This window comes from Dipteris shenzhenensis, chromosome 21 (assembly GCF_047967505.1).
Source record: "Dipteris shenzhenensis isolate YYH24624 ecotype China chromosome 21, Dip_SZ_1.0, whole genome shotgun sequence".
Lineage (NCBI taxonomy): Eukaryota > Viridiplantae > Streptophyta > Polypodiopsida > Gleicheniales > Dipteridaceae > Dipteris > Dipteris shenzhenensis.
In genome coordinates, this window is record NC_141616.1 from 43,972,115 (window position 1) to 43,984,118 (window position 12,004).

Sequence of the window (12,004 nt, forward strand, 5' to 3'; positions counted from 1 at the left end):
AGACTTTCTGACACTTTCACTTGTTTTAAAAAAAATTCTTTGTATTTAGCATCGATATCGGTGTCGAAAAGCAACCCATGTCTTCTAGTGAGGTTACAACTTGGAGCCCGCTAATGTAACCCTGATTATGAAATGTCGCATTGCAGAAAAAAAAACCAAGAGCACATAGTAACCACCATACTGCAAATAGGAAGTCCATAGAGATGGCATTCGTGAAAGGTTAAGACTTGGAAGCCGTTAATGTAACATTGATTATGAAGTATCATGTTGCAAAAAAAAACCAATGGGCACGTAGGTATTTATTGATGGAAAGGCAGGATACGAGGGGTGAAAGGATTTGTAGTGTTACATTTATGTTCCAAAAAACCTTTTGATATTCTACCCGCTTTCCCTTTCCTACAAGATGAATAACCAGACCCCTTACAAGCAAATCAACATCCCTCCTAATGGCCAATCATGGGCATGCTCCACAACTGTAGTCGTTAAGGACAGACTTCGAGGCTAACGATTTCACAATGCAAAAACCCAAAATGAATTCATGTTCAACTATGTAGTCTTGAAAAATGTCTATGTTCCAATTTCACTTATGAAAATTTCAATTACTTGTATAGATATGCAACTTTCTATTTAATTGAATATTTAAGAAATTTCCGTACTTTGTGGTCCGTAAAATTAAGGTATAAAATGTGTTAGGAAATGGAATAACAAACCCTTAGGTGCAAGATGAAGAGGAGGAGAATTATGCACGAGCTGTTAGATTCATCTTGTGAAGATGGTTGATGCAATAAGGATATCAAGAAAGTTTTAAGCATTCCATTCAAAGCTTAAGAACTATTCAAGGCGCAAAATAGAAGCAAGACGCCCTTAACAATAAACAGTGGGAAACACTCTTCAAAGCTCCTCCTTTCTTTACACTTAAGACGAAGCAGCACTGTTAAAACACCTGTTAATACAAGATGTGATCATATCGAGGCGACTCATCTTGTTTGTATAGTGGATGTGCTGCTAGATTCTAGCAGTCCATCTACAATGCTCATCTTGCGAGTCCTATCCCTCAGCGAATACTTGTTCCTGGTGTTGTATATTCTGTATTTGCCTCCTAGACTTGCTGTCGGAGACGAACTGTCCTTCGTGTAACTCCTCAGCGTCTTCCTTTTCCTTGCTCCAGCCCGCATCTTGCCAGCTTTAGTTTGCGCTCTCTTCTTGGCTTCACCGGCACCAGCAGCACTTCCACGCGGTTTTACACCCTCGTCTGTCTCTCTTTCGGACGAAACAAGTTCGTTCGATTCGTCTATTGAACTCACAATCTCGTTCAAATTCGCTCTGGCAGAAAACGAAACCCACACACACGTTTGATTCTCAATTACATAGGCAACGCAGGAACTCTTCTGATGAGAAGCTGCTCAACTAAGATTGAGCCTACCTGCAGTGTTCTATCGTCGCTTCGTTTAAGTTGTATGTCATGTGCACCCCATGGAATGTCCCTGGACATATACAGGCAATCGGGATTCCAGAGTCCTTTGACGCAACTCCAACCACACTGAAGTTCCTGACACACATCGAAGACTTCATACGAAACTCGTTTGCATCCGTGTCAGCCCCACTATAATGAAGGAAAAGATCGGGATTCCGTTCGGCCTCTTCAAAAACTAAAGTGTTGAGGGTTAAAATGACATCCTGCACGTGCAGAAATATCGATGAGGGCATCTCGATAAGGAGCAGAAGGCAAGCTCCGCTCTAGACTCTAGAGCAACAAAAACGCAGAACGGCGGAACGTACCTGCTCTGCCTTAGTGGGCGTGAATGTGCATTTTGTACTGGCCCCCGCAGAGCCGGCGGTAAAGCATCGGTAAGTGTACCTCACCATAAGCCCATTCCAGAGAATTCCTTGAATCTGAGAAGTTGTTTCAAAACGACAGAGATCAAAGTACGAAACTCCAGACGATTGTTCAAACACTGCAGCAGAGTAGAACCGCTTCTCTTACCTTTACGTTGGGAACACCTGTACTCCGTAACTCCCGCATTTCCTCTAGCAAAGACCAAACCCGATACCAATCCGTCATATCTGCGTGAAGCGGTAAGGTACAGTAATCCGAAATGCCCAACGAGATGTAGCAGTAGACGTCGTTTTCTGCTCCCGCGTCTGTATCTATAAAAATCTTCCATTTTCCCTTTACCAGCTTGAATGAGCTGCAAGAACCAAGGTGCAGCCCAACAAACAAAACATATGAAGCGCTGTTCAAATCACCAAAAAACTACCCAGCTTTTTAAGGCCTGACCACGCTGGACTAAATTATAATCAGGTCACAGTTCATCAACGAGAGGCACAAAATGTGCAAGAAGGATTCTTACTCGATAAGGCCAGAAATAATATTACGTCTCTGAGAATCAGAGAATGCAATAAGTTGATCGATATCCAGCCCGCTGGGACATACATACATATTGCCAGGAACTCGTGGGTTCACATGTTTCAGCGGGATGGCAAACTCGGTAAGATCAACTTCTGGCCTCTTCTGGTCGCCCAGCTCGTCAATCTCGTTAGCAACTTCAATGGCCTGCCAGTTGGACATCGATCCTTGCTGTCAATACACATGAGAACTTGACATTCATCTGTGCTTTCAAAAGCAGAAGCAGCATCTACATTCATACAGACAACCTTCGGCATCCCCTCGACTACTTTGGAAATGATTGATGAATGGATGTCGAGATCTTTGAGCTTGCTTCTCGTCGAGGCCGCACAAGCACGCAAAAACAGCATAGTCGTATTGGCAAGCGGGACTAAGTTCCTCAATGTCTCTCTACCTCGATTCTCGTAGAGCCCACCCATGAGCATTTCAGATACATCGCCAATCTGGAAACATATACACAGTCACGCTAGTCAGCCGCATGCAGGCTACAGGCCGCAGCTACAGAACTCAGCTGGAACAGAGTACGTAGCCAGGTCGAGGTAGAGGTACTGACGTCTGTGGCATCGATGACGAGGACGTTGTGGTCCGGGTGAGCGACTGCGTACGCCGCAGAGATCTGAAAGGTGAGTGTGGTCTTGCCGACGCCACCGCGATGGTTAGCGTAGCAGTGGGTAGAAACCACAGGCATGTTAAAGGAGAAAGGGAGGAGCAAACAGAGAAGCTACGAGAAGAAAAAACCAGAGGAAAACACTGGGATTTGAGCGAAGTAATGGGAGGTAGGTAGTTCGGATACACAGCTGAAAATGTTCACGAAATTCTGTTGTTGAACAGAAGATGATGTTGGAGACGACGACGAAGACGGTGATCAGGTGGACGTGTGCATGGCAACCTCCCTCATCTAACACAACCTGCCACGTCTCGCTTCTCCTGCCACGTAGTCCCCACACGTGTGCCCACCGTTCCCCTCCCGAACTTACTATTGCTACCTCGCTCCTTCTAGGCTTCCCTTTGAAGTTTACCCCACACACAAATATTGATGAATCGTTATTTATATGGGCCTCATTATATACAAGTCAGTCATGCCAATATTATAATTCATCATCTCCATGGACCTTGTGACATTTCTACCACGGCTAATCAAGCCAAAAATCGACTTTCCACAAGCCCACCTACTCAAGTTCACACAATAGATTTTGGCCTGCGAGAAGTAGGCCTTAGCGAAGGTTAGAGTTTTAGATGTCAAAATTATTTTCGCTTTGGCTTCTTGATCAACAAATTATATGGTTGATCCACGTACACTTTATTGAAGTCGCTGCCCATGTGGACTGCAAGTGTATGATTCTTTGCATAGCGTTCACGATTTTTCGGCTGCCCCCAAATCCTTCATTATCTTTGCAATTTGCCATTCATGGGCTTGCGTTAAGATGCGAGTAGTTAGTGTATTCAATGAAACGAACAAACTTAGTTTGCTGCAAATTCGACCATAGTTAGTGTATTCAATGAAATGAAGAAACTTTGTTCGCTACAAAGTCGGCCTTCAATGTTGGATTTTCAGTGAACAGATTCGCCATGCATTGTTGGATTTAGTGAGGGGGGTCTTCCATGCTGCGTGCGCCTACAAAAGAACGTTTGGAGAAGCATCTGCACTTGGAGAATTCCTCTTGGGTGCTTCGATTTGTTTAGTGATGGCAAAGCATGAGTGTAGTGCAGAGTCTAAGGCTAAGCTATTTTTATCTGTTGATTCCATGCAAAGGAGAGAGGGTTCCCCAGAGTCTATGGACACTAGGAACAACACCTTCCAGAGAGGTTAATTCATCTTCTCTCTTCTTGTCTACATTTCAGAAATGGTAAAACGCATTACTGGGAAGGCTCTTCAGGAAACCAATGATGATGCGATGTCTGTGATAAATGGTGTGCAGTATTCACCACTCTAGCCTTTGTAATTAGACAACTGCTCTATTAAAAGTATTGCTGCCTTTTTGTCACGCATGTGCAAAGAGAGTTAAAGTATTGTTGCATTTTCATCAGCATGTGTAGAGGAAGTGCCACGAACACCATCAATGCCCCGTTGGATTCAGCTCACCTTTGTTGTTGTCCTCTAGTAGTAAGCCACCCAAACAACTAGACCTTTTGAAAAATTCTACAATCAATAAGGATGCAAAGCGTTCGCTTCGAAAGGCATTCCAAATAGTAGCTCATGCGGCATATGCGGAAGGTGCGCTCTATTATCTTTAATGCGGCTTTTGACATTCTCGCTTACATTCATTTCTGAAGGGTCGTGATGGTTAAGTCCTATTGACTACAAAGAATTACGCAACGATTGATTACTATAGAGGTTTACAGTGATTGCTAGTTTAAAAGTGTAGGAGTCCTATATAATTGTCATTTCTTGATAAACAATGAGGGAAGTACAAGGGATCAAATTATTGTTGCTAACAGTCCAAGGGACAAGGATCATGTTGTAGTGAGTGTAATCGTTCACGTGTTTCTTTGGTATGCCAAAAAAACAAAGTTTCCCAAGCCTAAAATTTTGCATTTTTTGCAGTTGGCTTTCGTCACAGAGTGCAAAAGCATTCTCACACACTTAATCTAGGAGTACAACGAGGATGGGATTGTCATGTACACTCTCAAAAATGTCTCGTACATGACAGTGAAGAACACCTTAGGCTTCACAATCCTTGCTAACATTTCTCATGGTCTGAAGAAGAATGAACTTCAGCCAATGTTTATGGCCCAAGTCTCCAAGCTTGGCTATGGCCAAAGAGTATGTTACCTTTGCATTGTGGTTTTTAACATGCCTTCTTCAACAGACTAATGGTTGCTTGCATTTTTTTGGGGGCACGTCATAGGCGTTCTAGCCTCATTCTAGCTTTCATGAACCTCAACGCATTGCTCATAGAGTACTAGTGTGGCACTTGTGGAGGCACACGCATTAATCGAGACCCTAGACATCCTTATTGCTACAGTTATGCTTTAGTTCAGTTGATCGCCAAATTCCCGCTGCTGGTGAAAGGTCGCATCAACACTTGCAATAGTCCGTACGTGGCCGTGACACTTCGTGGCATGCAAGTTGACAATTTGTTGGGCCTTCAAGCACCTTTCCTAGATTTGTACACTGAAAACGTTTTGCATGTGCACTCAGCGGCTCCTTGGCATCAAGCCACGTGGAAGATTCACAAATACCGATGTTTTAGTATGCTTACTTGAGTTTTTTCCTTCGCACACATACGATAATTTGTTACAAACACTTTACAGCCCCATTTTCCTTGACTTTGCAAATGTGACCACCTTGAAAAGAGTTGCTTGCTAGCTCATTCACCATGTACCCACACATTCCGAACCTTGAACATGTGAGACTCATTCTTTAGAACAGTGCGAACTCACTTGCTCTACTGCAAGATTGCCTCCACCGTGCAAATGAATGCCTACAATGTTCTTTCGATGTGCTTCACCAGAACACTATCGGTGTACGTTCCGTTGCGAAGGTGACTAATGCTTACCTACTTGCACTTTGTGAACCCATTGGCTACACAAGAAGGCATCTCTCTTTAGACAACTTGCGGGTTACGTAAACTTATACATTCCGACCCCGTGAAGACTGCAAGATACTATGTGTAGAAATTCCAAGCAATGAAACGCCGCCTCAAACAAGAACCCACAATCCTAGGCAAAGTAGCTGACTTTTTCTTTGTGATTGAGTTTTAGAACAGAGGAAGCCAACACAACCATGGACTAGTTTGGATTGAAAATGCCTCGGCCTATGGCATGTCTACAGATTGCGATCTCATTGCGTTTGTTGACAAATGCATGTGCACCAACATTTCAAAATTGTGTCTTGAGGACAATGACATCCAGCGGCACAAGCACACAAAAACTTGTAGGAAAAGAGGAAATGCATACCGCTTTCATTTTCCACGGTCCCCAATGAGGCCAACACAAATGTTTACTCCCTTTGAAGAAACCATGTGATCAAACCCAAACAAAAGCGACTACCAAAAAATTTGGCTTTCATGGAGGGAACTCTATTGAGGAGCTCGACCTCGACAGCTTCTTGGGCTCTATCCCTAATTGAGGAAGACTACATCAATGTACTATGGTCTAGTATCGTGCAGCCCACGATTATCATACTCTACACTTGCATGAATACTATCTATGTTGAGTCATGTGCCACGTATCATACCCATCGGTTATGCTTTTGATTGTTGAAGTCACCACAAATCCCCTTTTTCACGAAGTGTTATGCACACTCATCAAAAAACACGCTGTAATGTGTGTTATTCAAACGTGCTTATACCCGATGGAAACGATCATTTTTAGTAAATCAATCCAGCCTATTGTGAAACATGTGCCAATTATCATGTAGATCAAATATGCTTTGGATGGTCGAAGTAGCCATAAACCCCATTTTTCACCAAGTGTTATACACACCCATAAAAAAACACGCTCTGAGGTATGTTATTCGAATGCACAAATACTTGATGGGCATGATACTTTGAACTCACATGAATCTCACCTCTATTTATGCGATTTCAAAGTACCATGCTCATCGAATATGCTTTGGATGGTCGAAGTAGCCATAAACCCCGTTTTTCACTAAGTGCTATGCACAATAGTCAAAAAACACGCTCAGAGGTGTTTTATTCGAATGTGCACATACCCAATGGGCATGATGATATTCACACACATGAATCCACCTATTTTGAGGCACGTACAAAGTATTATGCCCATTGGATATACTTTGGATGGTCAAAGTCGCCATAAACCCCATTTTTCACCAAGTGTTGTGCATACCCCTCCAAAAAAACACTCTGAGGTGTGTTATTCGAGCATGCACATACCTGTTGGGAATGATAATTTGCACATGAATTAATCCCACCTATGTTGAGATTTTTTTCAAGTATCATGCCATTGGATGTGCTTTGGATGGTTGAAGTCGCCAGAAATTCCAATTTTCATCGTCATATGTACAACTGTCAAAAACACGCTTTGAGATGTGTTATTTTGCACACACCTGAATACCATCTATTTTGAGGCACGTGCAAAGGATCATACCCATCATATATGTTTTGGATGATCAAAGTCACCACAAACCCCATTTTTTTCCAAGTCTTTTGCACAACCATCAAATAACACGCATTGAGGTATGTTATTTAAACATACACATAGGATGGTCGAAATCTTCACAAACCCTGTTTTTCACCAAGGGTTATGTACACCCATAAAAAAATAATATCTGAGGTGTGTTATTCGAATGCGCACATATGCAATGGGCATGATACTTTGCACATGTATGAATCCCACCTATGTTGAGGCATGTGCAAAGTTTTGTGACATCTAATATGCTTTAAATGGTTGAAATTGCCATAAACCCCATTTTTCACCAAGTGTTGTGCACAACCATTAAAAAACACGCTCTGAGGTATGTTATTCGTGGGCAGACATATCCGATGATCATGATACTTTTCATGTGTGTCAATTCCATATCCTATGATCATGATACTTTTCATGTGTGTCAATTCCATCTATTTTGACGTGCGTGACAAGTATCATTCCCATCGTATATGCTTTGGATGGTCGAAGTCGCCATAAACCCTATTTTTCACCAAGTGTTATACACAACCATTAAAAAACACACTCTGAGGAGTTTTATTCGAATGCGCACATACTCGATGGGCAAGATACTTGGCATGTGTGGAAATACCACATATGGTGAGGTGCGTGCAATGTATTGTGTCCATTGGATATGCTTCGGATGGTCGAAGTTGCATAAATCCCATTTTTATACACCCCTCAGAAAACATGCTCTGAGGTGTGTTATTCAAATGTGCACATACCCGATGGGAAAAATACTTTGCATGCATGTGAATCCCAACTAATTTTATCCATGCAAAAAAAGTATTCTATCCATCGGATATGCTTTGGATGGTCGAACTCGCCACCACAAACCCCATTTTTCACTAAGTCCTATGATGCACAACCATTTTTAAAAAAATGGTATGAGGTGTGTTATTTGAAGGTGCACATACCCGATGGGAATGATACTTTGCACATGCATCAATCCCACTTTTGTTGAGATACATGCTAAGTACCATGCCCATCGAATATGCTTTGGATGGTCGAAGTTGCCACAAACCCCGTTTCTCACCAAGTATTATGCACAATCGTCAAAAAACAAGTGTGTTATTCATATACGCACATACCTGATGGGAATGATACTTTGCATGCACACCAATACAACCAACATTGAGATGCATGTGCCAAGTATCGTGCACATCCTACATATGCTTTGAATGGTCGAAGTCGCCACAAATCTCATTTTTCACTAAGTGCTATGCACACCCGTCAAAAAGAACGCTTTGAGGTGTGGTATTCATATGCGCACATAATTGATGGGAACGATACTTTGCAAATGCATCAATCCCCTCTAAGCTAAGGTTCAAGAAAAGTATCGTGCCCATCGAATATGATTTGGATGGTCAAAGTCACCACAAACCCCATTTTTCACCAAGAGTTATGCACAACTGTCAAAAAATAGTATCTGAGGTGTGTTATTCGACCATGCAAACCATATATGATGGACACGATACTTTGTACGTGCCTTAATATGGGTGGTATTGATGCACATGCAAAGCATCATGACTATTGGATATATGTGCGTTTGAATAGTAGAACTCGGAGCGTGTTTTTTGACCATTGTGCATGAGACTTGGTGAAAAACATGGTGTAATGTGATTTCCATGATGCAAACCATTTGCGATGGAAACAATACTTTTCATGTGCCTTAAGATAGGCGATATTGACATGTGAATAACACAACTCAGAGGGTGTTTTTTGACCGTTGTGCATGAGACTTTGTGAAAAACATGATGTAATATGTGTTCGACTATGCAAACCATACCCGATGGCAATGATACTTTGCACACGCCTCAAGATAGGTGGGATTGATGTGCATGCAAAGTATCGTGGCCATCGGAAGAAAAGAGTGATTATAATCCAAGTCTGCGAATGGATTTATTTATTGTTTTGTTTGAAAAAAGTATATTATAAAGGCAGCCACGATTGTGGGAAGGTAGGGAAAAAGGGAATGGAAGGGGAGGGGGAGGATAGGGGAGGAAGAGAAGGAAAGGAGCGGAGGGGGGGAGGGAGGGAAGGGGAGGGGTAAGGGAAGGGGAAAGGTAAGGGGAGGGGAGGGGAGGAGAGGGAGAGGGAGAGGGAGAGGCAGAGGGGAGGGTAGGGGACAGGGAGAGGGGAGGGGGAGGGAGAGGGGGGGCAAGGAGGGGGGAGGGGAGGGGAGGGGAGGGGGAAGTTTGAATTCTAGGGAAGGGAAAGGAAGTTTGAATTCTAGGAAAGGAAGGGGAGATGAGGGAGAGGGAAAAGTTTGAATTCCAGGGAGGGAGAGGGAGAGGGAGAGGGAAAAGAGAGGGAAATTTGAATTTTAAAGTGGTATCAATTGAGAGGTTATCTGCCTTAGACATTTTTGGGTACTGCCTTGGACAACACAGTCTCAAAGGCAGGTTAACTTTCTCACCTACACTGCATATGCTCTAGAACATGGAATTAAAATCCTATACATATTGATGGTTATGGGAACCATCAACTTATAAGGTTAAGAGAGTCACTCTCAACTCTAGAGGCTAGACAGATAGAAGGAGGGCAGCGCAATGAGAAAGAAGCAAAAGAGTAAAAACCACAATAATGTTGTATTTTCCATTGATACAAAGGACTACAACAAAAAATAGTGAACTTTGAATTTGTATTAATTTTCTTGAAATGCATCATATAGTCTATGATTTTCTCAAATGAGTTGTACATTGATGCATTTCGTTATAAGCTTTTAAGTTCTATCAATCCATTTGTGATACATAAAGATCTTGGATTGCCTCCATTCCGTATGTTTCTGTTGCACAGTTGTTGAGTTGTTGTCTAGGATTTACCTTCTTCTTTTCTTTTGTGCCATGTTGAAGGCAATTATAACTTGTGATAATACAACTTTTTCTTTATTTGTAACCTTTATAGTATACATCTATAGAACCATTGAAATACTTCTTTGAGACTATTTTCCTTCACTGCTCCTCCAAAATGTTGTGTGTAAAAAAAAAGCATTTCTTGTAGTGTAATGAGACTTCTCCATTCCCTATGTAGACCAAATTGTAGGGCATCCATAAATTTTCACAAAATATGAAAGATGGGTATAGATAATATGCTGCAATCACAAAAAATATTGAGTCACTATTTTATGCTAACAAGTACCAAAAGCATTGCCTTACAAGACAAATTAGTTTTGCTTACCATATAGTGTGTTATGTTGTGCAACTTCTCCAAGATTGTTTCATTGACTTTCCAAAAGCTTTAAGCTCCTCTTCTAACAAACGGTGATCGCTCTTGGTCCATGTCTTTTTGTCACAAAGTATAAATAGATTTTCCAACAATTTCTATACTTCTACTTTCACATTTCTAGCAACACCATCTAACTCGTCATCTTTGACAACATTACACACAAGCTTTCAAAGGCCATATCTCACCCTCGAAACATATCTTGACCGTCTACCAAGCTTCCCTTCTCTTTGTGGTCCTGATAAAAACCTTTTTGCTTTGACTCCACCAATTGATGGTTTGATGGGAACATCCTTTCCATTTGTTGCCTTCTTAATACTTTTTCATTTGTTGCCTTCCCATGTTTGATAATACTTTTTCTTAGGTAGTAATTGCTATTTTCCTATGCTTTTCTGGTCAAAGCTTCCAAGCAAATCCAATATATAAGAAAACTAATTTTTCAATGATTCGACTTAAAGCATGCAAAGTGCATATATGGACATTGCACAAAGGGATGCCCAAGACTGCTTTGAATTTTGGATCAATCTTATCCCTATTATTAGGAGCTTTTCTCCACCACTTAGAATCCATGACATGGGCTGGCTCCTTGTAGTAGTAAAGTAATGGAGATTTAGAATAACCTCCTTTGATTATCTTGAACATGCATTTCAAGGTCTTGAGGTCCCTTGCCATATGCCAATCAACTTGAAAATCACATTTTCCTTTGACATGAAGTTGCCCTCCTTGAACTTGTTTTTTGATGATTGGTGGTATTTCCATTTGGTGGAACACCCAAACTAATGTTTGGTGGTCCTCTGTTATAACCTGCTCTTTGGAAAATCCATCTCTATTAAAGCATCAAGGCAATATAAATGGAATCAGACATCAACACATTTAAAATAATGAAACCATTTAAAGTCCAAGTGTGTACTTACCTCAAATGCACCCAACCACCAAATGTGCTTCTTTGATTGTTCACAAAAATATTCTGAGTCTCCTTTTGTTATTGTGATGGATCAAGAGCTCAATTCATAAGTGTGATGTTTCGATCTTTCTCTCTGTAACAATCTCACATTCATCCATCTTAATAACAAATATAAGTCATCCTTGGTACCCTTGAAATGTAATCCAATAGAATTCATCCATCCTTCTTTGTAATTGTTCAAGATCAACAAAAATATTGTTCCAAGGATTATATATAGTGCTACCTATGTTACCTTCATAAATGCCCTCAATATGCAACCGTTGCCCAGTAAAATCATCTACTTGCTAGTTAAGTGAACC

General features: G+C 41.5%; 1 protein-coding gene across 1 annotated transcript; it reads right to left on the reverse strand.

The window, feature by feature from the left end:
• Positions 1-977: 977 nt before the first annotated feature.
• Positions 978-3,095, reverse strand: LOC147888906 (uncharacterized). Its single transcript, XM_087392384.1, has 8 exons — positions 2,961-3,095; positions 2,656-2,850; positions 2,352-2,554; positions 1,985-2,189; positions 1,780-1,893; positions 1,424-1,677; positions 1,139-1,323; positions 978-1,096 (listed from the first exon to the last, which is right to left on the reverse strand). The coding sequence occupies exons 1-8, from the start codon at positions 3,093-3,095 to the stop codon at positions 978-980; spliced, it is 1,410 nt and encodes a 469-aa protein (XP_087248510.1).
• Positions 3,096-12,004: the final 8,909 nt, after the last annotated feature.